Source organism: Setaria italica, chromosome IX (assembly GCF_000263155.2).
Source record: "Setaria italica strain Yugu1 chromosome IX, Setaria_italica_v2.0, whole genome shotgun sequence".
NCBI classification, from domain to species: Eukaryota; Viridiplantae; Streptophyta; class Magnoliopsida; order Poales; family Poaceae; genus Setaria; species Setaria italica.
In genome coordinates, this window is record NC_028458.1 from 11,747,588 (window position 1) to 11,764,586 (window position 16,999).

The 16,999-nt window shown below is 50.0% G+C and overlaps 2 protein-coding genes and 1 long non-coding RNA gene across 3 annotated transcripts; all 3 read left to right on the top strand.

The window, feature by feature from the left end:
• The first annotated feature begins 683 nt into the window (after positions 1-683).
• LOC101765389 (UDP-glucose 6-dehydrogenase 2) lies at positions 684-2,412 on the top strand. Its single transcript, XM_004982395.1, has one exon. It carries the CDS (start codon positions 684-686, stop codon positions 2,130-2,132), a length of 1,449 nt encoding a protein of 482 aa, XP_004982452.1. The 3' UTR covers positions 2,133-2,412.
• A 1,012-nt stretch (positions 2,413-3,424) lies between these two features.
• Positions 3,425-5,352, top strand: LOC101765795 (zinc finger protein ZAT1). The gene is made up of 2 exons (XM_004982396.2): positions 3,425-3,611; positions 4,147-5,352. Exon 2 carries the CDS (start codon positions 4,154-4,156, stop codon positions 5,042-5,044), a length of 891 nt encoding a protein of 296 aa, XP_004982453.1. The 5' UTR covers positions 3,425-3,611; positions 4,147-4,153; the 3' UTR covers positions 5,045-5,352.
• A 4,115-nt stretch (positions 5,353-9,467) lies between these two features.
• On the top strand, positions 9,468-10,321 carry LOC111258490. Its single transcript, XR_002679011.1, has 3 exons — positions 9,468-9,538; positions 9,633-9,868; positions 10,084-10,321. It is a non-coding gene; the product is annotated as an uncharacterized LOC111258490 (long non-coding RNA).
• The last annotated feature ends 6,678 nt before the right edge of the window (positions 10,322-16,999 follow it).

Sequence of the window (16,999 nt, forward strand, 5' to 3'; positions counted from 1 at the left end):
TCCCATCTCCTTTCTCCTCCTCTTCTTCTTTCGCATCATTTCACATGCTCCATTCCGTTTCCTGTTCCTTGTAGCACCAAGGTGTCAAAGGTTTGGACCTCTCTATCTTTTGATTTCTTTTATTTTTCTCTGAATTGCCGCTTCACCTTCTGTTCCTCATTTTCTGTATGATCCAATCAACATTCATCACTTCGCGGAGAAAGGACACCTCCATCTACAGCAGTTTTTCTTCTTCGAAAGATCGCATCTATAGCAGTTACAAAATGCATTTTTTATGTCAGGGAATAAGCATGCTGCATCTCATGTCATAATCAAATCAGGAGCGAAATATCAAGTTTCAAAAATCATACAATAGTATGATTTTGCTTTATGCTAGTTTGAGTCCGTCAGGCCCAGACTACCTGCACGGCCTGTGCAGCAGCCCGGGACTGAATTCAGCCCAACTGGCGACGAGAAACCTTCTTTCCCCCAATCTTTGATGATTGAACCTTGCTTCTTCTTTTTGCACAATTTTTTGTTCTTGATCTATATGCTGCCTCCACTACAATTCCATGAAGACTAAACACCTGTCTAGTTCTGTCCCCATACTACACTGTAAAATTCTTGTTTAATCCGCGAAATGCAAGAGGTTTGATCATACTCTGTTTGTTTGTTGATCTCCTCGTGCAGCAGGGAAGGGAACCATGGTGAAGATCTGCTGCATCGGCGCAGGGTACGTGGGCGGCCCGACGATGGCGGTGATCGCGCTCAAGTGCCCCGAGATCGAGGTGGTGGTGGTGGACATCTCCGAGCCCCGCATCGCCGGGTGGAACAGCGAGCGCCTCCCCATCTACGAGCCCGGCCTCGACGACGTCGTGAGGCAGTGCCGCGGCCGCAACCTCTCCTTCAGCACGGATGTGCACCGCCACGTGGCCGACGCGGACATCGTCTTCGTCTCCGTCAACACCCCCACCAAGACGTGCGGCCTCGGCGCCGGCAAGGCCGCCGACCTCACCTACTGGGAGAGCGCGGCGCGCATGATCGCCGACGTCTCCCTGTCCGACAAGATCGTGGTGGAGAAGTCGACGGTGCCCGTGAAGACGGCGGAGGCCATCGAGAAGATCCTGGCCCACAACGGCCGCAGCGGCGTGCGGTACCAGATCCTGTCCAACCCGGAGTTCCTCGCCGAGGGCACTGCGGTGCGGGACCTCCTCAGCCCCGACCGCGTCCTCATCGGCGGCCGCGAGACCCCCGAGGGCCGCGCCGCCGTGGCGGCGCTCCGGGACGTGTACGCGCGGTGGGTTCCCGGCGACCGCATCATCACCACCAACCTCTGGTCCGCCGAGCTCTCCAAGCTCGCCGCCAACGCCTTCCTGGCGCAGCGCATCTCCTCCGTGAACGCCATCTCGGCGCTCTGCGAGGCCACCGGCGCCGACGTCGCCGAGGTGGCGCACTCCGTCGGCAAGGACGCGCGCATCGGCCCGCGCTTCCTCGCCGCCAGCGTCGGCTTCGGCGGGTCCTGCTTCCAGAAGGACATCCTCAACCTCGTCTACATCTGCGAGTGCTACGGCCTCCCCGAGGTCGCCGGCTACTGGCGGGAGGTGATCCGGATCAACGACTACCAGAAGTGCCGCTTCGTCAACCGCGTCGTCTCCTCCATGTTCAACACCGTCGCCGGCAAGAAGGTCGCCGTGCTCGGGTTCGCGTTCAAGAAGGACACCGGGGACACGCGGGAGACGCCGGCGATCGACGTCTGCAACGGCCTGCTCGGGGACAAGGCGGTGGTCAGCATCTACGACCCGCAGGTGACCGGGGAGCAGGTGGCGCGGGACCTCGCCATGAAGAAGTTCGACTGGGACCACCCGCGGCACCTGCAGCCGCTCAGCGCCACCGAGATGGCCAAGCAGGTCGCCGTGGCGGCGGACGCGTACGAGGCGGCGCGCGACGCGCACGCCGTCTGCATCCTCACGGAGTGGGACGAGTTCAGGAGCCTGGATTACAAGCGCATGTTCGACGCCATGCACAAGCCGGCCTTCATCTTCGACGGCCGGAACGTCGTCGACGTCGCCAAGCTCCGGGAGATCGGGTTCGTCGTCTACTCCATCGGCAAGCCGCTCGACGATTGGCTCAAGGACATGCCAGCAGTCGCGTGATCGGATCCGGCGTTCCCAATCTTTTTCTTCTTCATTCCCTCCCTCTTTCTAATCTAAGTTCTACGTTGGCTGATCGGTTCCCCGGTTTCATTTTTTTTGTTCTTCATCAGAACTTACAAGGTACTAGCTCCAGCTCGTATGCATTTCGTTGGCTCATGTAGGGCACATTCTTTTTTTTTACTTTTCTTTTTTGTACTAACAACTAATAAGTTTAGCTTTATTTGTAGTAAGCTAGCTTCCTTTATTTATGTGTCAAATGTTGGCAAAGCATCGATCCTGTTCCCGCTGCATAAAAGTTCAATTTCGGATCTCTCACTTTAATCGGTCAATTGAGCTAATGGGAGACTCCAGGCTAAAGTGAGTCATAATTTGGAATGCCAAAATCGGGTCACAAAAGACATGATTTTTTCTATGTTGTTGGAAAAGAATTTTGGTCATATAAATGTAACGGTCCTATTTATGAAAATCTTTTGCCTACATATGAAAACTACAATGCAAAGATCACTAGTTTCTTACATTATCTTAAAATAAAAAATATATATACTATGGCGCAAATCATGACCATATATATTAAGTTCCTCGACATTAGTACTTCTATTATACCAAAGTAGTTGGCACCCGCAAGTGTGAATTCAAATAGAAATTTGTCAAAAAAAAAGAGAAAAAGAATGGTGATCCACTTTGTAGATTACTGATAAAAAGAGAGATGCATGTACGATTTTTCCTAGCTACTAACATCCCTGTTCTCTTACTAGGCTCTTTTTCAGGCATCCACCATGATGCCAAGTTGCCAACGGTATCATAATTTCACCATTGCTAACTGTCTCATGCGTTCATGCCTCTCGTGACTAAACGAGTATCATTAGAATAATTGAACCAACAAAGGTGAGCGAGTCTATAGAAAAAATAACTTTCAACTTGAGGGTTTAAAAAGGTTCAACTCAAAAAGATTTTAACTTGACGAAATTGAACATTTGACTTGTCGTTTGAAAGTTGAAACTATCTAGGTTAACATTTTCTTTCAAAACTGCTACTCTCTTCTGTTTTAAATTGTAGATTGTTTTAACTTTTTTAAGCTGGAGCTGGAAAAAAAATAACTTTTGGCCGTGTTGTCAGGAATCCTAAAACTCAACCCCTCGTCCACGCCTTTGTCAGAAATTTTTGGCTGTATCCGCCCGCTCCCCACGTTCTCCCTGGCGCGGTGGCGCCTCCAGAGCCGTCTGATCGAACGCCAACTGCTTCCTCCAAATCCCACTGCGCTAGAAAACCCCACCTCCTCTCCCTTCCTTGTTCCAAAATGCCCCTCCAAAAGCTCAACACGCCAAGAACCCACCACCACCACCGCGCGCTGCCAGGGGAGGAGGAGGAGGAGGAGGAGGAGGCCGCCGGCCCGCCGCAGTAATCGGGCGGACGATTCCTCGCTGCCGATAGAAGGAATCATCCAGATTTCTCGTGAGCTCCAAAGGGAGACGACTGGAGGTTGGTTTTCTAGCATCCCGCGTCAATTTGAGCTCTTGATTTTCGGATTACTCGTAAATTTGCAAGCTTTGCGGCAAGCATGCGTATGAACCCTATCCATTTTCTTGTATGACGAGTAAATTTTCGTTTGATGAGCTATTAGGTTCTTTGGAATTTGGATTATACGGTTATGCTCTAGTTCTGGCGTTCTTGGTTTTTCCGTCGGTAGCTAGTTCTTCTCCCCCCTAAGCAATCTAATCGAATATCATATTCTTTTCAATCTAAAAGGTCTCCGTCTTCTTTTTTACGGATGGAGCAAAACGCTCAAGATTTGGGGTAAAATTTCAAGGCATTTCACAAGTTCACGCCGTAGTAAATGTCAAAACAAGGGGTTTCCCATTCCTTTTTCGCGTCCAAAAAGAACTCCTTTTTTTGCGGAGAGTGCTTTCAAAAATCATGATTTATCCATGTCCGTGTAGCATTTCAGCTCCTGTTTTTCATTTGCTCTGTTCTTCCATGTCGTGCTCATTATTTCTGCAATTTTTGCTGTGTACAGTTCAGGCATGCCACCGAGAGGAAGGAAGCACTGGTGCAAGCTATGCAAGAAAAGCTTCCCATCTTGCAATTCGCTCGGAGGCCACATGAATCTTGCAATCCGCGACAAGTGCATGCAAAAGAAGCTAGCAAGGAGCACCCTTAGCCTTCCGAAAATCAGTGCTGGTGCTGGTGGGTATAGACTCCGGGAGAGGCAACATAGTACCTGGTTGTTACGTGATTCTAGCGTTGATGAGGATCAGACAATGGTCCCCAAGACGGAATGTCAGTTGTGCTTCAAGGTTTTTGCATCCTGCCATGCGCTGTCGATGCACATGAGAGCGCATACGCGCCATGAGAAGAAGATGGTGGCAAAGGAGGCATCAAGAAAGAGCAGTGGATATTGTGATCACAATGACGCTGTGCCTACTCCAGTGATGTTGACATATGGGATAGAGGAAGTGAATGCTGCGCGTGTTCTTCTGATGATTTCAGGACATTCTGGCATGGATTCAGCTTCTGAGCATTGCAATGAGGATTACGAGATGGATGGCAACTCGGCCTACCGTATGCAGAAGAATGAGAGGGAGCTGGATTATTCTTTTCATGGCCAAATTGGGGGTGCTGATTTGATGATGCCAGAAAGCCCCAGTTCTGATGCCAAGCTGAAGTTCAGCAGTCTTTCACGAGTGTTGAAGGCAACAGAAAGCCACGATTGCAAGCTCTGTGGCAAGGTATTCACATCCAGCAAAGGATTGGCGAGCCATAAGAAGTTTCACAAAGCGGATAGCCGGTTGCTATGTCTCAACCTCCCTGGTTTCATTGACAGAAAATACAGAAGCAGGAGTCCAAAGTCTGCACAAACTCCATGGTGGACCACAAGAGGTTTTCGGAGTGAGCGGATTCTGGGCGGTGTCTGAAATTGGCACAGTTTCGGAATCAGTCTGGTGAAAAGATTGGTGAAGGATATTGATGCCATGAATGCCCTTCATAGATTTACTTAGTAGTTAGTAGTACTCTGCTATTAGGAATGGCCATCGTTCTTACATGTAGCGCTGCAGTTTTGTTCCTCAAATACTGAACTGTATCCAGCGACAATGAAGTGAGGGCCATGGTCTCATTTTTGGTTGCCCCCGTGGGGCATAGCATGCTTGTTCAGGTTGTTACAAACTTGCAATGCATTTTATTTTGTTTCTCTGACTCTGTGGTAACAGAGATGGTTCCTGAATTTGTTCAGTCCAATTTCTCGTTCTTATCTTTCTTTTCTAATGCTTATATCAGCCATCATTTTCTACAGTTACACAATTTAGTGTTTTGATTCCCCGGTGTTGGGTGTACTGCAGGATATGCATGCATGATTGTTTGACTAGTATTTACTCAGGTCTGAAAATTAATTATTATGTTTGTAATGTCTTGTGAGTGCCTTGACAGTATGGTGACTGAAAATCTGAAATTTTCTGGTTTGTCTGTTCCAACTTGATCTAGAACTCACTGCAAACAGGACACAGAAGATGCATGAAATGCATAGCCAGTTGTCCTGTATCAGCCTTACTGCTCTCAGTGACACAGGAGTCCAAAGTCTGAGCAGAATCCATGGTGGATCGCAAGCGGCCTTCTTAGTGATCGAGTGCTTGGTGTTGTCTGAAATTGGCACAGTTTCTGTACCATTCAAGTGCAAAAACTACATCCAGGCTATCCCATGAATTTCCTTGATAGATTTAGTTTTTAGCACTCTGTTATTATGTGTAGCACTGCCCTTTTGTTCCTCAAAATACTGAATTGTATACGGTGACTGTGAAGTGAGACCATGGTCTCATTTCTTGTTGTCCCCTGGGGTATAGCATGCTTGTTCAGGCTGTTGCAAACTTGCAATGCACTTTATTTTATCTCTGACTCTGTAGTAACGGCTATGTGCTTGAACTATTCAGCTCATTGGCCATTCTTATCTTTCATTTCGAATGCTTTCAGTATCTTGTATCTTCCGCAATCCGCAGTTATATACAAATAAGTTTTTCGATTTCTTGGTGTTACGAGTATGGCATAGTATGCACGACAGCACGAATGATAGTTTCCTTTAGACACATATTTTCTTGGGCCTGAAAGTAAATCAAAGGAAATACGTGGATGAGGTCTGGTTCTGATAAGATTAGTTTATACTACCAGTGATTACGAATGTAGTGTCATTCTCATGCCCATTATTGTTCCACAAAATCTCAACATAAGGAAAAAACGGGCAAATGTCATTTGGAAGTGAATTAACTCGGATTAGTAGTTTTGAAGCTAAAAGGCTACAGGTTGAGGGGATTATCTAGCCAACTGGAAAAAAACACCGAGTAAGTAAATTAGACTTTTTTCCCTGATGTAAAAATGTGTCCTGAGAGGGAAAAAGATACGAGTGAATAAATTCTGAAATAGATCCTACCACGTGTAATAGAATATAGGCCCCGTTTGGGACCGGAGTGACCGCACGGTGCGATGGAGGGCCACGAATAATTCCGCCAAACGGGACGCAACAACCGTGCGGTACCGTCCCTCGCGAGGCTCCCTCCCCACTGTGAATTGCGTTCAATCGAAACGTGGACGACCCCCGCGGTACGTGATTGAGAGCAACTTCAGCAGACCCTCTAAACAACCCCCTACTCTAAGTTTAGAGGGCCACATAAAAAAAATGTACTCCAGCAGGCCCTCTACTTGGCTCCCTATTTTGGGGAAGCCTCCAAATTTCCTCTTCCACCCTCCATTCCTGGGGGATCTCTAGGGGGCCCTCTATCCATGGGGGCTATTGCTAGAGTTGGAGACATTTTTATGATCCTTAAAAAAAATAGAGAGAACCCCATTTGATCTTTAGAGGCTTTGATTTGAGGACTATTGCTGGAGTTGCTCTGATCGACTCTCTACCCCTCCCGTTTCCGTGCCGCGACAGGCCTGGCTCTCCATGGAGGCTGGTGGCTGAGCTCCGACGTAGCCACGGGGCAACGCGGCTAAGCTCAGCTCGAGGCGAGGTAGATGGATGCAGCAGCAGGTGAGCCCGCCATGGGAGTGGCGTGGCTGAGCTCAGATCGAGGCGAGGTGGATGGATGCGGCGGCAGGTGAGCACACCATGGGGGTGGCGCGGCTTAACTCGGCTCGAGGCGACGCGGATGGATACGGAGGGTGAGCCTAGGAGCTCGCCATTTTACACTCAGAACAGATAATCAACTACAAATAATCAGGGTTGCCAAACTCCTAACTTATCCAGCCAGCAAGTTTTCTCGACGGTAGCACAGACAATCGATTATTCCAACAAACAGATTGCAACAAATATGAACTTGGAGCCATCAGCCATGGGTAGTGTATTCTTAAGTATCATATATTTTGCCACATTGTTGGGAGAACAACAAAAAATTTATACACCACCCTAATGTTAGAATTGCATTTTTCATGGGATGGAGGGAGTACTTCTCTTTGCATTTTTTTTTGGGGTGCGGGGGTTGGGGGATAGAAGTATTTCTCTCTACGCCAATTTTCAGCGTGTGTCCACCTTGCAAAAATTATGCAACCTCGCTATCTGGGACAGCTAGGCACGTGCGCAGCCAGCCAGCGTAGCTGCGTAGGTGCGGCCCAGCACGGCTCTGCAGGAGCACGGGTCGCTGCAGAAACCTGCCCGAATTCGTTTTATGTTTCCTGAGTTTTTGGGCTGTCAAGGAAGCGATTTCGACTGAAAAAACTAGTTGTGGGAGAAAGAAGAACCCTCCGCCTCCGGCCATCACTTCCGCGAATCCGATCGATCGATCAATCATGGCGGGGCCGGGCAAGCGTCGCCGGAGCAGGCCTCCCTACGCCGACCGCCACTACAGATACAACACGTCGCGGCGCCTCGTCCGATCGGCGCTGCTCGAGACCATCAACGGGTTCTACGCGGCGGCGCTGGACCGGCTGCCGGTGGGCGAGATGCCGGCGCTTGTCCTGCGCCTCCTCAAGGCCGGCCTCTGCGTCGGCTTCTCCGACCCCGTCTCCAACATCGTCCTCAACACCGTCTCCTCCTACAGCCGCCGCGTCCCCGAGCGCAAGCCTGCCGTGGCGCTGGCACCCAAGTCCGAGTCCGACGACTCCGACGAGGGCGAGAAGAAGAGGAAGGCGGCGGCCGCGGCGAAGAGGTGGCGGAGGAGGGCGCTCTCGCGTGCCGTCGCTGACACCAGCAACGTCAAGTACTGGCCACCGTTCCGTCCCCTCCTCCGCGACATGCCCGTCGCCTCGCGGTCGCTCGAGGCGCTCGTCGCGTTCCTCACCTACTACTTCCGCTACCTCCCGGTTTCCGAGGCGCTCGAGTATCTCCGCGTCGCCGGGGCGGACCCCCTCGCCGCCGTGCGGCTCATCCTCGAAGATCGCAACTCCTCCGGCCGCAGCTTCAGTTTCGCCTCCCAGACCACCAAGACGGCCCTCAGGTGCGCCGCCATGGCCGCGTGGCACCCCAAGCCCAGAGCCCTCGTCAACAGGCCCTACTCCTTCGCCTCCCAGATGGAGCAGGTGTCGGAGCTCCTCGATGCGGACGGCGGCCGCATCTCGTGCAGCGCCGTAGAGGCCATCCACGGCTTGCTCAAGCTTCGGCGAAAGCTCCGAGGCCTCGCCGCCGGAGTAACCCCGCCTCAGTTCCATCTGGAGCTGAACAGGCCGCCGCCGTTTGTTCCTACCAAGTCTCTGCAGAGCGTCCTGCTCGACAGGGTCTACGGATTCTACCTGGATGCGCTTGCATTGCTGCCGACGGCCGACCTGGGACAGCGCTACCACCGGGGACTCCTCAAGGCCGGCCACTGCTATGGCCCTTTCAAGGATCCTGTCTCCAACATTGTGCTCAACACCGTGTGGTACGAGACCGTGTTCCCGCCGCGAGAAGAGCTCTCCGTGGCCATGGTCTGCTCCAGGAGCCTTGTCCTCGTGACGTGCCGCTCCCTCGGTGGCCTTGTCGCCTACCTCCGCGCCTGCTTTGACACCATCTCCGAGCACCAAGCCATGCGCTATCTGCTCTTCACCGAGGTTGATCTCTGGGGAGCAATCGACATGGCATGGCAAGACGAGAAGGACACGCTCAGAGAAGCACGGTGACGGTGGGGCAGGAAAGTGCCTGCAAGGCAGCAGTCACCGCTGCGATGCACCCGGATCCTGATGCAGCGGTGAACTTTCTTTCTTGTCACAACGTTTCCTGGCTTGCCCCTTTCCCTTCAGACAGAGCCAATGGCATTGGATGTACAGCTCATCTCGGTCGCAGATGTTGATGCAATACTGTTCCATTCCCCATGGTGCAGACAGCTCCTGACCTTTCTGAAGGGGGGGGGGGGGGGGGGGGGGGCGGAGCGATTTCAAGGAGGAAGAACACTTTGCCATTGCGAATTGCGAAGGTTGATGCTGCGCTGAAGAAATACACGCAGCAAACCGGGGTATGTTTGTTAATTCTTTGAGATTTACAGTATTATCAAAATGTGACAGTAATGTTAACAATAGCCGATTCATTGTTTACCTTGTTCTGCATAGGGACCTGCATTCGAGCTTCATGTTATATGTGGCTTAAATAGGAACGTAGGCAGCTCTTGGGGTCTCCATTACGGACCGGGGCATATGCGTCCAAGAAAAACTCAGTATTCTCACATCAACTTTCTGGCCAGCCCGACAGATTTGCACTCTTCTAACGCAGTTCCTATCCTGTTCTTTGCTGAGTGCTCTAACGATGAAGATGTGACTGATGAATCATCCTGTCATGGGGCACCCTGGTATGATCTCCTTCCATTTTTGTGCATTTCTACTTGCTGAGTGTTATTTGTTGTATTGTGTAATACACCTATCTAAATTATTGATATAGGTTGTTGATATTAGTGAGTTACCTTTGTTCTCCTGTAAGATACATGAGACGATGGCTGTTCTCCGTATATTGCCTTTCTTTTTTTGATAGAACTGATGGTCGTCATTTATTTCATTCTCTTAGCAGATGGTCGTTGTTTCTATTGTGAGAACGAAGTGGCTAAGATTGTCCATCCGGACTCAGAAAAATACAATGGCTGTGACATTGCCTTTGAGAGGATGGCTTGCGAGGACTTACGCCCTGTTTGTATACGCTTTTCTGGAACTCGCTTATCTGTCAAGTAAGCTTATTTGATAAGTCTGCTGTCTGGAGAATCTACTGTCTGAATAAGCAGGGTGTTTGGCAATCCTGATTATTTTGTGTCGATTGTCTGTCCAGGTTGGTAAATTGACCTGAATGCCCCTAAGGCTGATAGCTCATTTTTATTCTGAATATGAGGGGCTAAGCCCGGCGGCGGGGGCTAAGCCTGGCGACGAGGGCCAAGCCTCCAAGGGCCAAGGCTGGCGGCGGGGACCAAGCCGCCAGGGGCCAAGCCCGGCGGCGGGGGCAAGCCCGGCGGACGGCACCTGCGTCGGTTGCAGGGGCGGCGGCGGTGGACGGGAGCCGGCGGCGGGGGCCAAGCCCGGCGGACGGGAGCCGGCGGCGGTCGCGGGAGGCGCGGGGGCGGCGGCGGCGGACGGGAACCGAGCGCCGGCATCGGGATCTGCAGGCGGCGGGACCCGACGATGGGCTCTGGCGGCGGACGGGATCGGGCGGCGGACGGGAGCCGGCGGCGCTCGCGGGAGGCGCAGGAGCGGCGGCGGCGGGCCAAGCCCGGCGGCGGGACCTGGCGACCGACGGGAGCCGACGGCGGGCGCGGGAGGCGGCGGCGGTAGCGGGAGGCGCGGGGCGGACGATGAAGCGTCGGTGGGTGAGGGGCAGCGGGGGGAAATTTCCTTCGCTTATTCGAGAAGCGTCTCCCGACCCGCTTACACAATAAGCCGGATGCTAGTCGTTTCCCAGCTTGTGCACTAAGCGGCTTACGTAGCAAGCGGGAAATAATCAAAACGTTTGGGTGGGCTTATGGCTTATTTCCACCGATAAGCGGGAAATAAGCGGATACAAACAGGGTCTTAGGTGGCTTGACAGTTGATGACAGCGGCGACCGGCTTATTACTGGTTCTGTTGACGCTTGTGAGGAGGGTTGCATATAGTTTGATGCCACGAGGGATGTCAAGTGTGCAGAGTTCTTAAATTCCCGTGCAAGGATTTTTGAATACTCTCTTTGTGTTTAATAATACAATTTTTCAGGATTAAGCTCATAGGTCAAGGTTGCCCGACCCGGTGCACACATTAATAATATTAGTGGATCTTTTTTTCACTAGACAATGATGCATGCACCAGGATCATATGTCAACTTTATATGACTCAAACCATTTGTTTAGGTATAAGGACTCATCATGAGTTTTTTTTCTCCCAGATCCCTTTCTTTTTAATATAATAATAGGCAGCTCTCTTGCCAATTCATTAAAAAAAAGACTCATCATGAGAGACAACACAGTGACATACCGGTCCTTAACACCGAAGGGTATATTTGCAATTTCTCCAACGAGTTAGCCCCCATCTTCTCTTCTGCCTCCACGGGGCCATTGGCCAATGTTGCCGTCGGCATCCAATCCTCGACGCCGTCGGTTCCTTTCCAAGAGTCCCGCGTAATTCCGGATCATGGTTGGCAAACATCGCGCGAGCGGGCGTTCCCACGCCGACCGCCCCTACCGATGCGACACATCGCTCGGAACAGATCGGCGCTGCTCGAGACCATCAATGGGTTCTACGCGCGCGGCGGCGCTGGACCGGCTGCCGGTGGGGGAGATGCCGGCGCTGGTCCCGCGCCTCCTCAAGGCCGGCCTCTGCGTCGGCTTCTCCGACCCCGTCACCAACATCGTCGTCAACACCGTCTCGTCCTACAGCCGCCGCGTCCCCGCCCGCCGCAAGCCTGCGGCGACGTCCATGCCCAAATCGTCCGACTACAAGACGGCGGCGGCGAGGCGGCGACGGAAGGCGCTCTCCCTCACCTACTACTTCCGCTACCTCCCCTCCCCGCCCGCGAGGCGCTCGAGTACCTCCGCCTGGCCGACGCCGACCTCCTCTCCGCCGTGCGGCTCGTCGAGGAGGACCGCAACGGCAGAGGCGGCTTCACATTCGCCTCCCGGACCACCAAGACGGCCCTCAAGTGCGCCGCCATTGCTGCCTGCCACCCCAAGCCCGGAGCCCTCGTCAACAGGTCCTACTAGCTCGCTTCTCGGATGGAGCAGGGGTCGCAGCTCCTGGCAACCGGAGGCGGCTCCCTCTCCTGCACCGCCATCGATGACATCATCGCATTGCTGATCAGGCCCCGGCGAAAGCTTCAAGGCCTTGCAGGAATAACTCATCAGTTCCATCTGGAGCTGAACAGGCCACCACCGTTTGTGCGCACATAATCTCTGAAGAGCACCTGCTCGATAGGATTTACAACGAGGGTTCATGAAGAGCACCAAAGTTAAGTCAGTGTCAAATAAGTAAGAAAAAAAATCTTGAGAGCCATTTTTTTTTCCGACCATACCTTAGCACTAATTTCATTAAGAGGGAAGAAGCAATTTTACATTAGGGTAGGGCTTTGCCATCTAGAAGGGATGACGCGCCCTAAGTAGAGAGTTCACTAGTTAGTTGCTACATGTGCACCATTGTGCGACCAATTTACAAACGCATTAGCATGAGGAGTATCTAAGACAAAAGGCAATAGGCTTGTGAACCTTCCAGCAATCCATGACCATGCCTCCTCTGCGATCTTGTGCACTAGCTGAGTTGTTCTGAGTTGTTGTTTTCTCTTCCCTGTTGAATATCCGTGCATTGTGTTCTAGCCAAATGAACCATGAGATCAGGATGACCGCTGAATCAAAGGACTTTTTTGTACCTTGTTGATCCCTTTTCACGATGCCATCCACCAATCAGCAAGAGTTAGGTTTGGCGCTGAAGGAGCTCTGGACCACCAATTAACCCTAGATAAAACAAAATGCCACACTTGCTTAGAATAGGAGCAGTTAACCATCAGGTGGTTTATAGTCTTTGATTCTTGCCCGCAAAGAACACAGGCGTCGTCATTCTGAAGATTATATTTCTTTTGCCTCGAGGCTGTCCAACAGTGACCATGGAGAGCAAGCTATACAAAGAATTTGCATTTGGCAGGGGCTCTAGATTTCCGAAGGATTTTTGCTCCAGTGATGACGTACTGTCCAATAAAGAAGGCTCTATATGCTGAAGCCGTGGAGAAGATGTGATCTTCTGTCTATTTCCAAAGTATCTTGTCTTGGACATTATCAACCAATGTGATCAATCTCAATCTTTCCCAGATGTTTAGGTAGTCCAGCAGGACTTGGACCGTGAGAGCTCCAATAATATCCTTGACCCATCTTCTATCCTGTAGACCTTCGTAAACAGTTCTCTTCTTGCGTGTCCTCGGTCTTACTGCTTGATACAGATAGGGGGCAATTTCAGCAATTGAGCGACCATCGAGCCACCTATCAGTCCAGAATAATGTTAGTTTCCCATCTCCGACTTGCATGGATGTGGAGTAAAAGAACATGGCTGTGACAATGGGTTCGGTGGTGTCTGGTAGAGCGACCCAGGATCTGGCATTGTCTGTCTTCTTTAACCATAGCCACCGCATTCGGAGAGCATAACCCATGGTTTGTAAGTTTGTGATCCCAAGATCCCCAAGTTCAGTGGGTCGGCATACCTTGGGCCAGGCCAGGAGACATTTGCCCCCCCCCCCCCCCCAACCATTTCAGTTCCATTCCACAGGAAGGCTCTCCTTCTTTTGTCAATGCATTTGATGACCCAAGGAGATATATAAATTGCTATGGCTGTGTGGATAGGAATAGCAGGCATCTTGACCTTTACCATTACTGCACGACGAGCCTTGCTCATCATCTTTGCTTTCCACATTGGTAGACTTTCGCTTATCTTGTCAATTAGCGGTACGAGGTTGTTCTTATGCAGTCTTTGTGGGGATAGCGGAATTCCAAAATACCTGCATGGAAAAGCTTGAAGGCGACCTGGGAAGAACTGTAATAGCCTAACGGTATCCTGGAGATCAATGGTATCCTGGAGATCGCATTGAATAGGGGAGATGAGGCATTTCTGCAGGTTCGTGTGCAGTCCAGAGGCGTCCCCAAAAACATCCAAGATAACTTCAGAGGCCACCAAGTCTTGCTGCAAAGGAGACAGAAACAATACAGCATCATCGGCATAGAGATATGTCCGCTGTTGTATGCTGTTGTTGCCTAAGGGGGACAGAATACCTTCTGTATCTGCTAGGTTGATCATAACATTTAGGACTTCCATAGCAAGAACAAAGAGCATGGGGGATAGCGGATCCCCTGCCTTAGGCCCCTAGCATGGCAAATTTGCCTTCTTGGCGCTCCATTGACAAAGATTCTGGTGCTAGCTGTGGAGAGGATCATGCTAATCCAATTGAGCCAACGTGAAGCCCATGTGTTTTAGAAGTCAAAGCATGAATGTCCAGTCCACGGAATCGGATGCCTTGGAGATGTCAAGTTTGATCAACGCGCACGGTACCCTGCGACAGTGAAGTAACTTAGCTGAGAGTTGTACTGCTTGGAAATTATCATGCAACAGACGACCTTGTATGAATGCACTTTGGTTTAGTTGAACCAGGTTCTGTAGTTTGGGTGCCAATCTGTTAGCTAGGACTTTAGTGAAGAGTTTGGAGAAGCTGTGGATCAAGCTAATGGGGCGATAGTCTCCAACTTGTAGAGCATCTGGCTTCTTTCGGATGAGAACCATGTAAGCCTGGTTTAAAAGGTAGAGGCTACGACTGTCCAGGGTCCATAAAGCATGAAAGGCACACATTATGTCGTGTTTGATTATTGGCCAGGCTATTTTATAGAATAATCATGTAAAGCCATTGGGACCCGGTTCCTTGTCGAGAGGCAAATCTTGGATCGTGCGCCAAATCTCCTCTTCTGAGAAGCAGCAGTCTGTATGGCTCATGTCAACAGAAGGAATACCCAAACACTGAAAATATAAGGAAACCGTTGGCGTACGGGAAGTTCCAAGGATGTCCTCAAAGTGCTGGAAGACTGCTTCAGCTTTAGCTTCCTCATTTACAATGTCTAAGTCCCCTAGTTTGAACGACCGGATGTAATTTATTCTACTGCAATGGCATGCTTGCATGTGAAAGAATTTTGTATTTGCATCTCCTTTGGCCAGAAAAGTTATACGTGATCTTTGGCGAATAATAGACCTGAGTAGTGAGGCGAGGCCAAGACACTTGAGCTTCATCTTGTTGCAGAGGGTTCTTTCATGTGCTGCTAGCATCCTGGATTCCTAGGCAACACCAAATCTAAGCACCAACTCTTTGGCAATAGCCATTTGCAACCAGACGCTGCCAACATGCTTAGCGCTCCATTTTTTCAATGCGACCGCCGTGTTGCGAAGCTTATGATCAAGCATTCGAAATGCATCTGCTTTGGGCCAAGGGGTGGGCATGTCCATGCCTGCTCAACCGTCTGCATGTAGCCCTTGTACTTGGGCCAAATTGACTCAAAGCGGAATCGCTTGAATGCTTTGGGGATGCAATTGGTTTGAAGAAGCAGAGGTGCATGATCTGAACACTGAGATGAAAGGGCTTGTAGACTGTGGTTTGTGTAGAGGGATGCCCAATCTTCGGATAAAAAACTCTGTCAATTCTTTCCATCGTTGGGTCAGCCCTTTCATTACTCCAGGTAAACAAACGACCATTTAAATGCAGCTCCTGAAGTTCTAGATCATCAAGAAAACGTCTAAAGCGACCCATCATCCTTCTGTCAAGGCGAGAGTTATTTTTGTCTTCCACTTTATAAATAAGATTGAAGTCACCACATAGCATCCACCTGCCTGTGCAACTATTCCTGACATCACGAAGCTCAGAAAGAAAGCGGATTTTATCCTGGTCGGTTTGGGGACCATAGATACACGTGAGCCACCATTCAACATTCGTTGGCAAGTGTTTGATCATGACGGTCAGGGAGTGATCACGAAAAATTGGAGTAGAGGTGTTAAATAGGGAATTCTATCATATTTCTTTAGTAATAATTTTAAGTTTCAAGCCTAATTTATTACCTTCGCCTGAACTCTGCCTAGTAATATTGCACGAAATTTTGTTTTGACAATTTTTCACATAATAGCATCGACCTCTATGTGATGGATAATCCATCCATTAAGTGTTCTCTGATAGTACTGATACAGCACCATGTCAACAGCAAAGATCAGGGGCGCAAGGATTTCCTATTTTCTTCTGTCCCAACCAGTCTCGCTTCCTCATCTCGAACATTATACATCTAGGCTCTAGCAAAGAGTCCATCTACCTCAGTTTTTTGTTTTTTTGTTTTGGAATGCAGTGCTTTTCAGGATGACCATCATGTTTGCTGTTAATTGGTTTGCTGCATCAGGCATTTTGTAGTTCTATTAGTGCCTTTCTAGGTATCATAATATATAACAGAACTGTTGGCTGCATAGATGTGTTCATCATCGACATTTGACTATTTGAGGATGAAGCAGAACATCAACGCAGCTATGAAAGAATAGCAAAATTGTAGGAAGTTACCATGATAAATTGGCACACAATTTTGATCACACAAAATTTGCTCTTACAAAGGCATCAATTTCGATTCCCTTTTCCAATGGCAAATACATCGGCACTTAAAAAGTATATTGCTCTTACATCTTGTAGCATGCAATTGCTGTATCATATTACTAGGCTGCCATTTCCTGAACCCATTGAGTCGAAGTTACATTGTCCACAGATGGGAAATTCTCTACTTCTATCCATAATATCATAATCAACATATGCTATCATAGTAGATTAGTAGCATCGCCCTCAATTTGGAATTGCGAAAAGCTGCCAATCATGATGGCAAAGCGGTTGATGAAAGAAAGATGTTAACCCAATAAAACGGCAACACAAACTAGATGCCAACTTCGCATCACACTTGTTCAAAAACTGTTGATATGCTGAGTGGCT